Below are 18,339 nucleotides of genomic sequence, written 5' to 3'. Positions count from 1 at the left end.
GTTGAGGACAAGTAGTGCTGCCTGCCAAAAAGTCTGTGTTTGGGAGATGCCATCGCATGTGTCTCAGATGTGCATTGCATAGAAATTGGAAGGTGTCTTGAAAGCTGGAGGCATGGCTCACTGTCGCAAAGGTGAGAGCCCCGAACATGTCTCTGGGAGCTGTCAAGGACTTTTCTTTTGAAGAGATGCAACTCAGGCTAAAACATTGATGGGTGCGGGTCAGATAGAGAATAGGTGGTGTTGCAGGATCTTGGTCAGATGCAGAGTGCGCACATGACCCCACAGCAGACGTGGATACATGCATCCACGCACTGACAGTCGTGGGCCTCTACAAACTGAGCAGATGGCGGTAGTAATGTTCCGCTTGGATCATTATGAAGATTGACGTCTTGACCAAGCTCACGAGCAGCTACATTTCACCACCATGGAGCACCTATTCCTGTAGACCTCTATGAATGCTTTTCGGCCCAAAGGATGGTGCGTGCATGCGCGCAGGCGGCCGGTCGGAGAGGCGTGGACGGCGCTACGGAGAGCCCGGCAGATCGCTGCAGCGCGTGCCGGGCGATAGCGATTGCGGCTTTAAGAGATTTGCGCATGAACTGTCCTGCTTCCGGGAGGAGCACGACGCCGCGTACGGGGCCGACAGCTCCGCGGTAGCTTCCAGCACCGCCAGCGGGCGGAGCGCGCGCAGCGCGGCCAGCATGCGCAGCGCGAGCAGCTCCGGAGCCTGGTTTGGAGGCGGCTGCAATCTTTGCAGTGCAAGCTACGAGCATGCATGAAGAGCCAGTTTTGGCCAAAGTATCTTGGGCTGTCGGCCTGCAGCCCGTTGTTCATAGCAGGCAAGCGCCGCCGGAGTCAGCCGGGAGTGACTGTATTTGCAGCAGATTGCTTATGTGCAGCAGTTGGAATTGGTGCCTTGCATGTTGATTGGAGGTGAGGCAGGCAAAATTTTTGCTTCTCGTTTTATAGATCAGTTTTAACTTGTAGTACAGAAACCCCTTGAACGCCTTTGAACAGAGATCTTGCCGGTGGCGTTGATCGTGCAAATGTACAAACTTGTCATAAATTCGACTTGTATTTATTACAGGACAAGAACCTTGCTGACATTGAGAACATGGAGCCAGTGCCCATGTGACTTCTCCCATGCATGGACTAAAAAGAAGGGTTGACTGATGACACATTGAAGAAAGCATGTATAGCAGAATGTCTGCGGAGAACAAAGCGGGCACACGCAATTGTGGGTATTCAAGATTGTGTGCATACTAGTGGGGCCATTAGCTTAGAACATATTGCGGAGACTGAGGGGTGTACGTCAAGCAGACTCAGGCCGCGGCCAACGGCATGCATGCATGTAAGCTGAAGGTCCACTCAGCCAAATTTCGTTAGTTGACCAGTTGTAAGCTTGTTCTTAAGCATCAAAAATTATGGCAGGCAGCAAGCTTTGCTTTGATATGAAAAATATGAGTTGAATTTCCAGTTGGAATGAGTCAGACACAGTACCTCACAATTTCATGCATTCGAACGTGCACAGGAGCTCCAAATTCCCTGCACCACGGTGCTGTGACAAGCGATCCTGACCTTCTGCTACAACAAAATATGATGTCCTCACAAGTAGATCACGAGGTGATTGAGCTCTTGTCGTCGTCAGACGATGAAGAGGCCGCCCAGTCGTGCACACGCAGACAGAACCCAACAAGGGCTGGTAGGCCGCAGGGCCCAATCGTTGCTACCGAACGACTGATCCTCGATCACATCCTCACGTCCTGGCGGAGACGGAAAAGGAGCAGAATATCGAAACCACAGGTCTTGCACGAGGAGACCTCGGCTGCCGCCGACAACATCGACACAGTGGGCGCACAGTGCAGGTACACTCTTTTGCCCGTATTGATTGGCGTTCCCGTCCTGAAATTTACTGGCCAAGCAAGAATAAGGTTTCCTAAGGGGCTCCAGCTCGAAGGTGTCACGAATTTCTGCAGCAGGCTCGTCTAAGACATGCTGTCCTCCAATTGTCTTATCTTGTATTTAATTCAGTAAATTGATAGGAAAGAGGACCTATGATGGCGCAGTGATCAGGGGGTCTGGAGCAGTGTGGAGGCTGCGAGGGTGCTCCTCCACCAGGATGACAAGGCGAGAGTCACGCTCAGACAAGGCACATGCGTGCTGGTGCCCTACAGCCTGTATGAAAGGCCCAAAACGCTGGCTGTCGCCCGTATAGAAGCAATTCTGCAGGTATGCTCTGCTGCTGGCCCTTTGATATGTTTGCATGCAAAAGTGCAAGCCAGTGCTTTCATTACCCGCCAGGACATTCCACTCTGTGGCAGTGCTTTCATGAGCAGTCAAAACTCACCTGGCATTCATTGTTGGATGCAGTTACTCTTACAAGGCAGCTTACAGCTCCAATGCAGCCAGTTCTGAGGCAACCATGCTACTAGACTGCACATGGGTGACCATTTCCGCTGCCAATCTGGCAGGAAGCCATCTGTGTGATTGCTGATGCCATTCCTTGATCGCATTGCTTGCAGGATTCCTCGGGCAGAGTGCAGCTGGCGCTGCGCTTTGCATGGATGGCAGGGGAGATAGTGGATCTAATCTCGCTGACGTGTCCAAGGGTGACGCCACGCTACCCGCGCCAGGTATTCTGGCAGCAGGACGCCTGCGCAGACGGGGCCTGCCATGTCAAGGGTGAGTCATGACGACTAATATGCTCCCTGACCACACCAAGACATTCAGCCAAGTTTGGCACGTCATACAAGGATCCTCTGTCTGAGCTCTAGACTTCAGCTAGGGCCAGCATGAAATCCAGAAGGATGACTAGTAATCACACTGATGAGTGCATGTGCACACACAGAAGAACATGGAGCTTCAGTTTCTTCCAGCCATGCTGTGAGTCTCATAGATAGTTATGGCGCACTCTGCAGGCCCGGATGGCTGGATGGAGATTCAGCCGCTCAGCGGCGTCTCCGCAGTCTGCACAGTGCTTCACCGCAGCCAGCTCACACCGGCCACACAGCAGGTACATGACTAACACTTGATACGAGTCACCCTTATAAGGAAGATGTCAGGGGGTTCTATATCTAATCAGGGGGTAAGATGTCAGGGGGTAAGGTATAAACCTGAAGATGTGGTTTCTGTGTTGAGGAATTCTTGGTGATCTTGACAAAGTTGGCGTGCAAGCACGGGAGCAGCTTCTACGACGCAAGAATTACGATTGATGCAATGTGAAGTCTCTTAAAAAGCAGATCCAGACATTTCACGCATATTGAGGTGCGGGGATTATGGTGCTGACTACGGTTTATGGTTTTGTGCGAGTGTAGGCTTGCAGGCGGCAGCCACCCCAGCCAGGGGCGGAGAGCAGGGACCCCGCGGCGCCCGAGCTCTTCTTTTACTCCATGCAGTACGACAGCAGCATCAAACACTGGGAGGAGATGCTGCTGCCAGAGCACGCGCACCTGCACCAGCCTCGCAAAAGATGGCAGGCGGGCAAACATTCCCCTAAACACCTTGATGAGTCATCATGCCTGGCATCCCATCTCTTGGAACCACTTGATCTCTGTAAATGCCATTGTTTTCAGCAGCGTTGAGCTTCTGGACGCCGATCGTTTGGTTCAGACCACCTCAATGTAGAGACTTTAAAGGCAAATCTGCTGAGACAATCCTACCCACTGAGACAGGCTGCTGGCTCAACAAGTACAGTATAATACACTAAAACCAAGGGGAGTAGTACAGTTGTAATGTAGGGTTCTACTTCCCTTGGTCAAAGAGCACTGCCAGAAGGCTTGCACTCTCAAGGTGTTTGCCTAGTAAAGAATGCCGCCTCACTGTGACAAACAATAAAGCAGCGAAAATTTTTAAAGATTTGTGTATTCTCTGCAGGGGCCGATGCCCTTCCTGGACCTGTTCTGTGGGATGGGGGCGGTGTCTCGGGCAGCCCAGGACCTCAGCAAGTCTGCCCAAGCTGCCCGGGCCGGGCAGCCACGCAGCACAAGTGACTCACAGGGCTTCAAGGTCTCCATGCATCCTCTTTGCTTCCTCCTGTTGTGTACCATTAGACCTTTGTGAAGATGTTGCCATTAACAGTTGCTTTCACACACTGCACATGCAAGCTCCTTTCAGAGGTTGTGATGTTCTGCCAGATTTTGGAGATGTCATTGATCAACGGCACATCTGTAGTCATGGGCAAGAGATGGTACAAGTCTCCTGTGAACATGTTGTGCCTGCAAGCGTCATCTCATTGTACAGATACTTTAAGGCTCTAAAAGAAGTATCAATTCAAATTTGATTGGTGCAGGTCTTGGGAGGCGTTGACAAGGAGCCTGACGCCCACAACGCCTACCTGGGAAACATGATGGGCACCAGCAACAGCATTGCCATCAATCGCGCGATTTCCCTGGCTGAATTCAACGCAGGCGAGCAACTCCCTGCCAAGACCGTCCAGGCATGCATGGATGTTGCAGTGATTAAATTTGATTTTTCAAGAGGTGTGTCTGTCTTGGGCCAAGCTTGTGATCCGGGAATTTTGCTGCTGACAGAGCAATGCATGAAGCTTCTGTGCAAGCAGCCATCGTTTTCTTCCTTTTTTCCCTCGTGGTCATTCAAGGAACCACTCCAAAGTAAGTTTTGGCAACACTGCCAGTCATAGTTGATGGATGCCTGTGCAGGGATTGTATCGCAGCGTGAGACCGGTCAGGCGCCGGACTGGGCTCAGCCGGGCGGCTCAGCTTTTGAGCCGGGCGAGGTCGGCTGCATGCATGCCAGCCCGCCGTGCCAGGGGATTACTGTTCTCAACAACAGGCGCAATAGCGAGTCGCTGTCCGCACCCGACGGCCTCTTCCCTCTCCTGGCAGAATACGTCTCTGGTCTCTCGGATCTTCCTATGACAGCATTATTGGCTTGGCAGCACAACTCCTCTGATTTAATCCTCGGTTATCGTAAAGTATAATAGCCTTGGGCCTTGCTTCAGGCTTGGCTGTGGCGAGTCCAACAAGGGGTTGGATTGTGGCAGCCTTCAATTACAGCTTGTCTGCAGGACGCACCTTGCCTCTTGGCAGGAAAAGCGTGTTGTGACAATAATATAATATTAGCCTTGAATTCTTCCTCTGGGAAACATTGTGATGTGCGCCTGCACTCCTTGCCAACTGCAAGGGCCAGGCACTCTGACACACCTCTCTGAAAGAGTGTGTCTTGCAATACATGGGGTACATCGTGGCAGCTCTCTGCTCTGCAATCAGCTCACCATGTAAAAGATCTGCTCAAGCGCCCTTGCAGTCGCATGCTTCCCATGCGACATGTGACATAGTGACATGCATACTTCTGCAGTGAAGCTTTTGTGTTTCTGCTGCAGCTGGTGAAGACCGTGGAGCTGCTGCAGCCGGCCTTCTTCACGCTCGAGGAAGTTCCCTCCTTCCTTGCAATCTCAGCCAAGTCGACCGATGGCGGCTGGGAGATTGCGCGCTGTGTGTGGGCGATTGTGCTGCCACTTCTGGATCTGGGCTACCAATTGGATGTCAGAGTCATGAACGCTGCAAATTACGGGACCCCCCAGAGCCGGCTGGTGAGTCACCGACGACCGTCCTGCTCTGTGCAGCCTGCATACTTCTCCATGGTTGTCTTTTGGTGATGGCAGGAGATCTGAGTCCATGTTGATTCCCAGTCTCCTGGTGATGGGCGGTAGAGGAATAATCCGTACCTGCTATATCCCTGCTCTGTTCTTTCCACTAAACCCTAAACCCTACATCCTAAATCCTGTGTGGAAATTTGGAAAGTTGCGGGCAGGATTAATAAGTCTCTGTGGGGCGTTGTTGCTCCATGTTGTGTCAAATATTCCCTTGCGTCGGGGTTGAGGCTGACTTCTAAAACTTTGCGCTTTTGGGCGTATTCTGCTGAAAAGGGATGAAATGTGGCTTCCTGCGCTGGTGAGATAATGATTGGTGGCTTCAAAATAAGACGACCCTCTCAGGTAGTTTATGCGCCACAGAAATGCCACATTTATTTGTTAAGAGCCACATCAGCTTCAGGACGCCACTACAAGAAAATAACCAGTTCCAGGAGAAATTTTCTGAAAACTCTTTTGCTTTTGGCCATAGTTGTGGCTTCAAAGTTTTAATCCAGCATATGTTTGTAGCCACATTGGCTTCTACCCAATATCCTGAAAAGAGACACTGTTTTTGGTGCTGCAGCGGGTCATCCTGTTTGCTGCAAAGCCCGGCTACAGGCTGTGCCACCCGCCAAAGCCATGGTGAGCAGCTGCTACCTAGCTTCCAGCTGCCTCATGCAGTACCCTTCAAGATGCAAACGTGTCTGTCGCGGACATTCATTTACTGTTTCCAAAGTTGCAAGGTGCAGTAAACGTGAAACGGTGCAAAAATTTCCACGTATGATTCTCGATCTTCATGCTCCAGTGCTTGTAGAGGTATGTTGTGTCACACATTAACCAGATCTGCAGTCGTGACTAATGCATTGCAGGAATCACCATACCTGGACATACAAGGGGCTGCCAAGTCTAGGAGAGGACGCAGCTCTGCTCAACTGCCAAGACAACCGGTGGCGCCACATCGCGCTGACATCAGATGACCAGGCTGAAAAGCTGCCGCCGGCGCTAAGTGCAAAAGATGCCATTGATGATCTGCCCGCTGATGTGACAGCAGGTCTGACTCCTTCGTTCCCTTTGTTGAGGTGTACTGATTTGAGAGGTGCTGACTCTGCACAGTCCCCACCCACAACCCCATTCTATGCTGCTTTGACAAGAGTCTGCAGATGCAAATAGTGCAAATTCTCAGGCTGCAAATGAGAAGGAAAGCAATTCTGCAATGTCCATTGGCGTGCCTTGTGCATTTGAGATTGGCTGCGGCTTCCTGACTGTGTCTGCTTGCGCAGGGTCAAAAGACAGAGTCATGGCGTATCCCAGTGGTAGCGCTGGAGACTTTGCCAGATTCTTGCGCTCCGGTCAGGTATGAAACATGACCGGACTTCGACACTCTTCTGACCAGTATCAATCTGCAGTGGAATTTGTCTTGCCTGTAAATGATTACTGATGCTCTCTGCATATTTTGGAGGCCTGAGCACTGCAAAAATGTCTTGAAACACGCTCAACTTCATATTTGAATGACAGCTTGTCATTTTCGAGATGCAACATGTAATTCAAACGTGCAGGTGTGCCTGAGCCTGCACTGGCTAGGGCCCCACGTCCGCATAGCCAGGCAGTACATGCAACAGCTGCACGAGCGGGCGCACTACGGGCAGCCCTTCCCCGTAATTACGGGCCGGCTGGACGCCGGCAGCGCCCGTAGCGCGCTGTGCCCGCGGCCCGGCAGCCAGCGATTACTAACCCTGGCCGAGCGCGCGCGCCTGCAGGGCCTGCCCGACTCCCTCAAACCCTATGTGCGTGCCTTTTTCCCCATTTGCTGTCTTCACAGGGTGAACTAATATGAACTGAAATTGAACAAATTTGAAAACAAGTCCATTCCTCTAGATTTTGCACCATCGGGTATCGCAGGAAATCGCAGGCACGTTTTCTTGATTTGCTGGGAGATGTAGTCTTTGCTTCAGAGCGGAAGTGACAGGCGCATGACAATAACACAAGTGTCATGATTTAAAGCATTCCTGTCTTCTCGAACATGAACACTACCGTGGGCAAGCTTGCTTTATGGCACTCTTGTGCAAGCACAAAGCAAAAGTGAGATTCCTGAGTCATCATAAATTGCTGCATGTTCTGGGAACTGCAGGGCAGCACAGAGGCGAAGCTGGCGCAGCAGATAGGGAACGCCGTCCCGTACCCGATGGCATGGGCCATTCTGGGCAGCGTCTATGAAGCTGCCTACGGCAAGGCCTCTCCACTGCCTCCCTACCTGCAGAGCAATGCCTGCAGCCGCTCACGTGTAGTATGTACGCCCATCAACCTGCTATGTCTGACTGCACATGGTGAATCTTACTGTTGACTTGAATAGAACCTGCATGCGGAATAGCCAGTTTCATGCAAGTGTGTATGCTTTGCTGGCCAGGGCTGACGGGGTGCGGTACAAGTACTGAGCACCGCAACCATTATTAATTGGGTCTTGCTTAGATTTTGCGAAGTCAAGAAGGGGTGTGGCAGCTTGTACCTGCAGCCTGTCTGCAGACACATCTTGCCTTTGAAACGGGGAAAACTTACAAACCAAGCTAAAAAGAAAATGCAAGTTCGTGCTTTTTCTAAGGAGTGGGGTTGGCTGCGGGCTTCAGAGGTGCAGGATTTATCACAACAAAGGTATGCAGGAAGAAGCATAAAAGATCCAACTTCGTGTTCCTGCAGGCGAAACACCGGCCCAGGAGAGCATCTTTGAGGCCTCGTGCGCGCAAGCTGACAACGGCAAAGGAGCGAGCATCCTGCAGCATACTAGCCGCCCTGTTGCTCAGACGAAGGCCGCTGCGGCCGATTCTCATGCACATCCTGCAGCATTGCTGGTTATGCCATCCACAGAGATCGAAGAAGTGGCAGCCACCGAGGTTGAGGACGAAGTTTCCGATGACATGTCTGCGGAGCACAAGAAGCAGAGGCGCTCGGCTGAAGAAGAGGTGTGTAAAGCCACAGCAGCTGCAGGCAGTGATGCCAGCACTGCCTACGTGAGCGCTTTGAGTGAGAGCGTCTGAATATGGCTGCAAAGGGGCTTGCTTTGGGGCAGATTGGGCCCGTTAGTAATGGACCATTGCTGGTCACGCTTTGTGCTTCATAGACGCAGCATGTGTTGACTTTTTTGTTTTTTTTCGTGCACCAAAAGGTTCACTCCCATGGGGTCTTTCAAGTTATGTGCGTTGATTGTGCTTGCACATGTGTGCTTATATTGACATACAGGACGTACTGCCTGAAGATGGACTCAGATCTGGACACACTTATTCGTCAGCATGGTGGGCAGAACTGCTGTACATATTTCTCTCGACAAGGGCTGGTTGGCGTTGTCCCCTGGTGAATTGTTTTGTGACTAATTGGTTTGTCCTTGATGGCTTTTTCTGCCGTAATAAGTTTTTTCAAAAGATACCCTGTGGATTACAAGCCTGATCAACCACCTTGCACAAGTAGTCACAGGCGCTGCCGGCTTAGATAATGTTACTACAGAGTACCCAGGTCCATCCAGATAATCTCTTCCTCCATGAAGAACAGGCCTTGAGACAGCTAGATACACTTGTATGCATGTATGCAATGTGGTCCTTCAGAGCTCTTGGGCCGGGGATCACTTTATTTTTGTTACATGCCGTGCACTTGCGAGCCGGCTTTCTCCTATCACCTGGCGCTCGCTCTGCCTTGATGTCTGCATACCTCTTTCTCCAACTTCTTCAGCCTGAGGCCAAATCACCCTCACTAATACACCTTTTGAAGCAGCAGAGCAAGGACAGGAGTATCTATAATGAAAGTCAACCCAGAGAACAAAAACGGTGAGTCTTGCATGGTGGTCTTTCGAGAGCACTACAGAACGCATAAAGAAAGCACCAAACCCATTCGTGAACTACCCCTTGGAATTTTCCCGGCAGGGAAGTACCTTGTTTAGCGGTGTATTGCGTGACACTCTTCAATTCAATCCCTCTTGGCATGTGCATGTAGATGGCAGCTTATCTAGTCACGGTAATAACAGCGAACCCCTCTAATTGCCAGACTGTCCAGTACTTTGCAAGCTTGCAGCTGGCAACAACTTGTCAAGAACACCAGAGAATGCCATACTCTGGGTCTCAGCTAGCATCAAAGACATCCATGTAAGCATAGTTGGCTGGCAGTGACACAGCGCCAATTCAGACCGTCAAATGAATATCTCCGCGCTCATCTAATCGCTTGGCAGCATTTCTTGGCACGCAAAAGAGCCGGCAGCCGCGCCGCCGCAGCGGCAGCGGCGCTCTTTGGAAAACATTTTATGAAACAGACAAACTTCACAGAGCCCAGCAGATTGCTTTGACAACCCTTGATTTTTCAGGAGGTCCTAAGCAACAATGATAGATAGCACCCCTTGGATTAAAGATCCTCGGCAGTTGCAATCACATTCGCTGGCGCTTCAGGGGTGGCGCCAAAATGTCCGGCACCACTCCGTCCGGGACAACTCCGTCCCCTCCAGAAGTGGGGCTGGTCGAAATGCCATACCTGTCCGAGAAGCCGCCTGCAGCCACAGAATTCGAACATCAGGACTTTGATCGGGTCACCTTCCTCAACCAACCATCAGCTATCTTACTATCCTGATGATCAGAGCTCTTCAGGACTCTGGGATGCTTTCTCCTGCCTAGCCCCAATCAGCTGCTAAGACGAGGTGTACAATGGCCAGGAGCAATTCTTCGGCAACAGGCACCTGCGTCCTGCCTGAGGCTATTAAGTATTATGGGAAAAGCTGTTGCTGAGGTCCGTAAGACAGCCCACATGTCTGGACTCAAACACCAACACATGCGCTGTCATCCAAAGCAAGGTGTTGCTGACTTGTCAAAGTAGAGGGCGTGCCTGTCTGGGGGAGTTTGGGCACGGAGGGGGCGGGGATGGAGGCGATGGAAGAAAAGTCCAAATCAGGCACCAGGAGCGACGACAGGTCATCGTCGATGTCACCCATGTCCTGGAAGAGGTACGCAGCATCGATGTCCTGCGCATGCATGCACCAGGGGTATTCAGCGATGCAAGTAACAGTGCCAGGGGTGAGTGTATATTACTTTATCTATATTACTAACCATGTGACATGCGCATGCGCCTCAGCATCCGCCATTTTGCTGTGGCACGCTCGTGATTTTCTGGGAATCAATCATCATATCTACTCAAAGGAACACTACACCTGGTGGCCAGCCCAGCACCAATGCCTGACTTCCTTGAAATTTGACCATCCGCCACTTGAAACCCGATACTGCGTACTAAGGAGCATGGAGTGTATTGGTAACAAGGGCGTGTGAGGACACCACACCCACAGACGCACTGAAATTGGCAAAACGGGTGCCTCACGAGGATGCTGAAAGCATGAACTCCAGCTTGAAAGCCGACAACAGGCACAAAAGTGGCGCACCTTGGCGGAGAAGGCCTGGGACATGGAGGGCAGGCCCAGCAGCTCATGCGCGAGGGTGAAGTTGCCGTCCGAGCCGCCGCCGCTGCTGCTTGGGTTCGCCGACAGGAAGTCTGACAGCGCCCCGCTGTGGAAACTCGGCATCAGCCCGATGCTCTGCGAAAGGGACAACAATGCATGCGTCAGAGACTTTTAGGTGCCAATTCTCTCAGGAGAATCGACAGCACGCCGCTTGCACAGCGTGCATCAGAAATCCCTCTACATCACTGCTCTGCATCGGTACCAGCAAATTTGTAAAATTGCAGTGTGGCAAGTGGCACTGGGTAGTATGCCAAGACATCCGTGATGTACATCAGTGTGGCATGTGCGTGTAGTGTCAACATTGCTGCTTCCATTTTGAAGCTGTTGCATGCTCTACAAGTAGCTAACGAATGCACAAGCAGAGGTGCACGGACAGGCAATGAGCCGCTGCAAGCCACAGATCCCACGGTTGCATGCCTCATAGCCGAACACAGGAAAGAAATGAGAGAGCCAGAGAGGGCTGGCTCTCACCCCGGCCTGCCCCTGCTGTGCTGCCATGACTGCCTCGCTGCGCAGCTGCTCCTGCTCCTGTGAGGGCGTCATGGCCGCCTTGCTGTTCACATCAATCCCCCGCCCGCTTATCCATGTGTCCCCCATCGGCGATGCTGATGCCGGCACCTGCGCGCACATGAATTGCATTAGCTATTTTTCTGCCGCACAACCCAATTTGCACGGCCTCTTGCTTGTATCCATCCATTTGCTACACCCCTTGCAGAGACCCTGCAGGTGTCCACCCTTCCCGCCCTCTCATCCTTCTACACCCTCATTGCACACTCTCATTGCAGTCATTGAGAGATGCAGCTCATGCTGGTCCATAAACCACTGAACAAAGCAGCCTATTTTCGTTGCTGTATATGTCTGCAGGGCCTGCTGGGCACAAATGAAGAGCAGGACTCCCAAGCAGGGCTGCACAGCAAGTTCGTCATGCCACGATGACTCAGCACGGCTACATCCCTACAGTCTTCATCTTCCTTGAAAGGCACAGCAGCCCACCTCCACAAGTGCGCCGCTGCTCATGCTGCGCGGAGTGCCCCGGCTGGACATCCGCCGGTCGAGCCCCGTCTCGCTGCCATTCATGCCGCTCGGCCCCGCGCCGGCGCTCGATCGCGTGCTCACACCCAGTGCATCCCTGCACATGCATACCTCCTTCGTTTCCACAATGGCACCCTGGAACTACATGATCTGTCTGTCTTCCCTCGCACCAATCAATGCCCACAAGACCGCCCTCCAGCATGCACATGGTGTTCCTGTCTTGATGGGCGCCACGTCATCATCTTTGCTTATGAGAGTGTCTTTCTGGGGTAATGTCTGCAATTGCAGTGCATGGCAGAAGTGCATTCACCGCAAGTGTACCTCGGCAAATACTGTCTTCTGATGTCCTGCTAGTCCCGGGGCCCAAATTGATGCAACCAAGAGGCCACCAGCACAGCAGCAAGTCTCAAGATGGGTAGAAGATGAGAATTTTGCATCACCGAGCTTGGGACTGCTTCCATGGGCTGTGCATGTGAGCTGACCTGGTGAGGGCACTGGCAGATGAGGCCTTGGAGTCGCCGCTGCGCTTGTCGGCTGCATCAGAGTTGTCGCCCCCCAGGGAGTGCAGCCCGAGGGTGGCCCCCTGCAAGAGGTACCGGTGGTGCTGCGCCGTGAACTCGTTCGCTGTGTGGATCATTATGTCACACCTGCGCACGCATCAGCGCCACGTCAGCATCCCACATCATCGTGCCTATGTATACTCCCTATACCTTTATGCGAAGGGACCCTGTGCCTTTGTATGCGGAAAGACACAGCTGCTGGCTATCTACATCTCACTCAAGGAAAGCCCATCTGTCACGATTGGAAACTCTGGGCGCTAGCCCAAGTCAGCGTTTAAAAGGGTGCATGTGCATGTGAGGCAACGATACCACAGGCAATTTTGAGAACCCAGTTCCTGCTGGGCTGGCTTGAAATCACACTGCAACACAGTGGCTACATGTACCCCATCAGCAAGTGGGGCCCATTGGAGTCTCCCCATCGAGAAGGGTGTGGCAGAAGGCTTGTGCAGACCATTGAGAACAGAAGCACACCTGCGGCAGATTAGGGCGCGGTCCTCTGAGCAGAAGAGCACTGCCGGCCGGTCCTGGCAGATGTCGCACTGCGCACTCTCTGCCGCCTTGCTCAGATCCACGCGGTCGTGCTTTGCAGCTAATTTGTTCGCGCCATGCACCCTGCATAAGAAGATCCCACGATAGCCTCAATTACAGTGGGTACCAGGCAGCCTCCTGGCAACGGCAAAGGTGATGCAGCCAGGTTGCTGAGCCATTCAGCAGCCCGGAAATTGCCCCGTGCTGACAAAGTGATGGGGCTGACACAGTACCAGTGGCAACCCTGGTAGTGCATCCTCCCTCTGCTATTCCAAGCTCTGGCCAGTCTCTAAGAATGACGTGATACAGTCTAATATTGGTAGTGAAGCTGCTGCGGAGTCCAATGCAGCGGGTGTACTGATGTTCTGACCAGGGACCCATCATGTGTCCTAGAAACCCTCTGGCGTTTGGAGGCCCAACAGAAAGACCCAGTCTTAAATCCTGCAGAACGAGTACTTGCATTACCTGTAGGAAGGGCTGTGCGAAAATATAGAGCCTTCCCCACCAAAGCACAGTCATCACCATCTTGTGGGCAGCTACCGCGCTCACAGTAACCACTACGTAAGCGCAAAAATTGTGAAACGCGTGCACAAGCTCGCGAAAACCCCCATCATAGTGATATGATAGCGATAGCGTGCCTCATAATCTGTTGCCCGCCACTACAAAGCCCTCTGACCATAGCCCGAAGATGTCCTAGAATCCGCTCGGAAGCTTGAGCTGTTTCTTGTCTTCTGGATACTGAAGTCCCCCAGTCAATCACAAAGACAAGATTTTGGAACAAACAAGTGACAACACTAGATTCTACCCCCTTCTCGGGTGGGGTGCGCGCCCACTCCTCCAAACTACTTCCTGACATTCCTGCATGCTCTCCTAGCCTCGAGACATCCATGCTGCCCACCGCAGCATACAGTATACAGCTCTTTATTGTTGAAAGTCTTTTATGGGGGCATGCAAAGGCGACACCCACGTTCTGTCGCACGCTTGGCACATAACCGCGGCGTCAGCGAAGCAGTAGATTGAGCCCGCCGCGTTCTCGCACACATCGCACTGCACCATTGTTCGGCTGTTCTGCGCCGTGTGCGTCCGATCGACCGGGTTTACTCCTACCGAGGCCGTATCTCGTTGACCCTGCTGAGGTGAATGGCAGATTTCTCTGGACCAGTCGCTTGCTGTATCAGACGCGCTTTTTTTATACCCTTGCTTTTCGGCTATCTGCATTACTTCCCCTTACCCTTGTCATGTTGGACAAGAGACGAATGGGGAGAACGCGTGAGTGACCCACTGGCTCCAGCAACAAATCCCTCGTGCCACTTCAGAAGACGCAGTAGTTATATTGCAGAAGGACCATAGTAAGAAGATTGCAAATGATCCCCCTTGGGTCTGGTGCAGATTATGCATGTTGCTGAAGACAATATTTCGAATTCAAGCTTGCCAAAAAAGCTTGCTACTAGCTGTCAACTTGGATCGCCAATACATGATGAATCCCAGTGCACACATACACTCGTCAAGAAGGCCATACCAAATTTCTATTTTGACTCACCCGTCACCAATTGTCAAGTGCTAGTATAGCCTTCATCTCATCCAGTACCGGGACTTGGGCGCAATTGCAAGCTGAACATTCAGGCGCCAAGCTCCAGCTCCAGGATGCTGCTGTTGGCAGCTGCTCCCTTTAAACTACTCACAAGATCTGATGTCATAATGTCATGCACAACCTGCGCTCCGATGCTGCCATCTTCGTGCATGAGCGGCTCGATGGCAGCTTCCAGGCAGCTGGCCATCACATCCATGCCCGCCGCATTGGGATGCAGCCCGTCCGGCAGCAGGTCCTGCAATGTCAAATTCAAAATTCGGTGGGTAAATTGTCAATGCTTGGATGAAGTTGTGACAATCCAGCATAAAGCCCAGCTAAGGCGTCAAGCCTTGGCAAGGCACGGCACTCCTTGGCACACAATTGGAAGAAAAATCCTCCAATGCCAAAAGAAATGCAGCAAAAAGCAGAGCCACAAAATGCATGACATGCATGGAGACGAATGTCAGTTCGCCTCTTAAGGGGCAGTTCCCAGAGTGCACGCGCACCGCATGAAGAGCAACGCCGGTCTTGGTCTGCAGCACAAAGGGCGGTCCACAGTCCACATAGTGTACCCAGGGGTCAGCCGCAGCCATCTCCTGCAGCACAGTCACAAGTTGAGCAACAAGGCTCCCAAGCGTCTGAATACTCAAGAATGACAAACCCACAACGCAGACTTCCTGAAGGCGTTAAATTGACTCACTGAGCTGCCAAAGCGCCCTCCATCAGGCCTTTTGGACACTATCATTAGTACACAAATGGGATTTACGGTGCATCCTTGCACCAATGCAAGTGGTGCCCTTTTGTGCATTCACTGGCACGCACCCGCTCTGGTGTGCAATCAAGTTTGAAGGCCCGAGTGAACACTTGTCAGGCTGGACTTCAGAAGAGATCCTCCAGACAAAGAGCGGCCAAGAAGTGCACAGAAAGTTTATTTGCCATAGATTGGCACCCACCTGAAATTTGGCATTGAGGGCCCAGATGGGCTTGGCAAAGCGATTGGGCCATTCCCATTGGGCCAGCCCAATCCAGGCCGCCCCTCTGGGTAGCACGGCTTGCAGCAGCACATGCGCATTTGGCGCTGCCGTCCTCAGTATTCCCACTATCTCGCCCACCCTGCACCCCAGGGGATTGCATCATGCGCGTGCTAGAGCTCAGCTCTGCCTCCCTTCATGGGCCACGAGTGCAAATTTGATAAGGCTTCATTATACAAAACAAGGCAGGAGGAATGGTGCAGAGCCTGGTCTTCAACAGCGTGATAATCTCAAGGTGCATGCAGCCGAGCAACGGGGCACAGGGATTAGAATCATGCAGTGCTTACTGTGTGCAACAGGGTCCTGCCCTGATATAGCAACGGTGAGGCATGCATTATAAGGTGCATGAAGATCAGCAAAAATGCACAGGTCGTGAATTGACATCAAGCCGGTGTCAGCAGTCGCTGATTATCATGGAAAAGCACTTTTGTGCGCATGTAACCAATCCTGACGATAGGAAGCAAGGGCCCCACCTTGCGGCAATGCCAGGCACGGTGGCGAGTAGCTCGGTCTCATTTTGATTGCAGTCTGCTGCATTGAGGTCGTTTGTTCCAATCAGGATCGTATAAACCCGTGGTTGATGCACTGCCGGAAGCTCTCCGTTCAGTATCCTCCACCACAGATGGCCCACTTGATCACCTGCATGGCATCTCAAGAGCTTTACTTGCAGATAATGTAGAGTAGGATGCCACACAAGACGCATGCATGGCAGCTCAAGATGTATTCACCTTTGTTAGGTTCTCATCATGATATGTAATGCATGCGCAGCCGTGCTGCAGGGGCCTCATGATGGCCAACTGCAGTCCATTCAAGACGTACGAGGCGCATGCATGGCAGCTCAAAAGTTGCTTGCAAACAGTTAGAAAGCGGCTGCAGCCAGGGTTGCATTGGTGATCATCCAGGGATTTATTGAAGCTGTGTTGCACGAAACATGACTTGGGCACAGCCATGTCATTTATCTTGACAAGCATATCTTTCCAGCAAGCCTTGGCAGGATGTCGCGCGCAGTGCAGGCATTTGCATGGGTCCTTTTTTAAGCTTACAATGTATTCACAGAGGTATGTGCACACCTGCAATGGCGAGCACCCCGGCGCGATACTTGGCGGCAAAGTGCTTCTGGAATACTTCATCGCTGCCAGAGCCAATGGGCCATGGAACGCCCCCCGACGTGCCCCTCCAGTCCTCCGTAATCGAGTCTCCGTAAAATATCAGGTCAAACCCCTGAACACCCGGTGCGCCCAAACACACAGTCATTCTGCCTGCCTTGCCACTCACAAACGAGCTCTGAAAGACACTAATTAAGCACTTTCTGTGCCATGTCTGGCGAAGAGAACGGATTGCAGCAATGCAGCCACTCATGCGCTCAGGTCGTGTTCCCATGTGCAAGCATGGCTGCATGCATGCAAAGTGTCTGAAAGGAGTCTTCATGTAGTGCAGGGTGATCAGCTCAGAAGGCAGTAGTGTAGATGTTGTGGGGATGTTCAAAGACCCTTTACATACTCACCTCCCCTTTGTCTGCCTGCACAACTTCATCAACCAGCTGGTTGTGAAATCTCAACCAGCCGATGCCCCACCAGTCATTCCACCTAGAGGTGGGACCCACTTCAGGGCTGCACTGCCCTGTGAGCCACGGCAGCATCCGCGCCAGCAAGGGGTTGTTATAGACCATCCATACCGCAGCCAGTGCGGCCAGGGACGTGAGAACACCCCTGGTGGACGCATGCAGCGGCATTGCTGCAGTCGCAATGCACTGCAGCAGGGAGCTTGGCCTGCACTGCAGACAATCTGCTCAAGCATCTGACATCGGTGGGCAAGAATACACCCAGGGAGAAATGGTATGAAAATGGTCGAAGAAAGAAACGGAGAATCTAGCCAGCTATTCAGACATCCTCGAGGAAGCTGTACTAACTGCTAGTGGCATACCATGTCGATCAAGCTAGGTCAGCACAGAACAATCTAACAATTAATCTGACATTGAGCATCTGTCCAGAATGAAGAGGAATTTAGCAAAGGCAGTTTAGTGCAGGATCGGTTCCAGGTCAAGGCTGAAATCTTACCGGATGAAGCAACACCTTCTCTGGCGTTTTAAGGGCACCCGCCTTCAATCTGAATATCGAATTTCCTCTCTTCCCTGGGAAATCTTCTCCGGAGCAAACTTTAGATTTATTTTATGTGGCAAAACCCTACATGCTTCGTCACGAAACCTAGTCCATGCATCAGAACGCAAACAGTTGATTCGTACCTTGGGCTTCTTAAATGATCCTTATCTTGTTAAGCTACAGCTTTAAGAATTTGCAGATGAAAACCTGGAGCTTGACGAGAGTGATATAGCCATTTGCTCAGGTCATTGCACAGATCGTACTGAAGTGACAACTACTGATGTTGATATTTTAGACTGCAATCGGACCTGTGAATTAGATGTTAATATCCGAGATTTCAGTTGGCTCGCCCTACTGCATAAGAAATTTGTTTATTACTACTTCCTGTATACCGGGGGAGTGGCGCGCGCATGCCACAACATACAGAAAATCAGCTGTATTCTACCGATC

General features: G+C 51.9%; 4 protein-coding genes across 4 annotated transcripts; 2 read left to right on the top strand and 2 right to left on the bottom strand.

The window, feature by feature from the left end:
• Positions 1-112: 112 nt before the first annotated feature.
• On the top strand, positions 113-779 carry COCSUDRAFT_55740 (hypothetical protein; the record flags this gene model as incomplete). The annotated part of the gene is made up of 2 exons (XM_005652244.1): positions 113-131; positions 496-779. The coding sequence occupies 2 exons, from the start codon at positions 113-115 to the stop codon at positions 777-779; spliced, it is 303 nt and encodes a 100-aa protein (XP_005652301.1).
• An 872-nt stretch (positions 780-1,651) lies between these two features.
• On the top strand, positions 1,652-8,622 carry COCSUDRAFT_55739 (S-adenosyl-L-methionine-dependent methyltransferase; the record flags this gene model as incomplete). Its single annotated transcript, XM_005652243.1, has 16 exons — positions 1,652-1,702; positions 1,804-1,865; positions 2,067-2,229; positions 2,523-2,682; positions 2,919-3,013; positions 3,323-3,394; positions 3,874-4,005; positions 4,289-4,478; positions 4,659-4,849; positions 5,342-5,551; positions 6,177-6,235; positions 6,463-6,644; positions 6,874-6,947; positions 7,150-7,377; positions 7,722-7,881; positions 8,285-8,622. The coding sequence occupies 16 exons, from the start codon at positions 1,652-1,654 to the stop codon at positions 8,620-8,622; spliced, it is 2,367 nt and encodes a 788-aa protein (XP_005652300.1).
• A 1,371-nt stretch (positions 8,623-9,993) lies between these two features.
• COCSUDRAFT_64367 (hypothetical protein) lies at positions 9,994-14,312 on the bottom strand (the record flags this gene model as incomplete). The annotated part of the gene is made up of 8 exons (XM_005652242.1): positions 14,157-14,312; positions 13,133-13,273; positions 12,584-12,748; positions 12,063-12,198; positions 11,541-11,687; positions 10,992-11,144; positions 10,424-10,580; positions 9,994-10,112 (listed from the first exon to the last, which is right to left on the bottom strand). Exons 1-8 carry the CDS (start codon positions 14,243-14,245, stop codon positions 9,994-9,996), a joined length of 1,107 nt encoding a protein of 368 aa, XP_005652299.1. The 5' UTR covers positions 14,246-14,312.
• Positions 14,313-14,808: 496 nt separating this feature from the next.
• On the bottom strand, positions 14,809-17,920 carry COCSUDRAFT_64366 (SGNH hydrolase; the record flags this gene model as incomplete). The annotated part of the gene is made up of 7 exons (XM_005652241.1): positions 17,848-17,920; positions 17,295-17,559; positions 16,861-17,011; positions 16,264-16,429; positions 15,713-15,872; positions 15,266-15,355; positions 14,809-15,015 (listed from the first exon to the last, which is right to left on the bottom strand). Exons 2-7 carry the CDS (start codon positions 17,520-17,522, stop codon positions 14,809-14,811), a joined length of 1,002 nt encoding a protein of 333 aa, XP_005652298.1. The 5' UTR covers positions 17,523-17,559; positions 17,848-17,920.
• Positions 17,921-18,339: the final 419 nt, after the last annotated feature.

This window comes from Coccomyxa subellipsoidea (genome assembly GCF_000258705.1).
Source record: "Coccomyxa subellipsoidea C-169, whole genome shotgun sequence".
Lineage (NCBI taxonomy): Eukaryota > Viridiplantae > Chlorophyta > Trebouxiophyceae > Coccomyxaceae > Coccomyxa > Coccomyxa subellipsoidea.
This window is presented reverse-complemented; position numbering and strand designations above follow the sequence as displayed.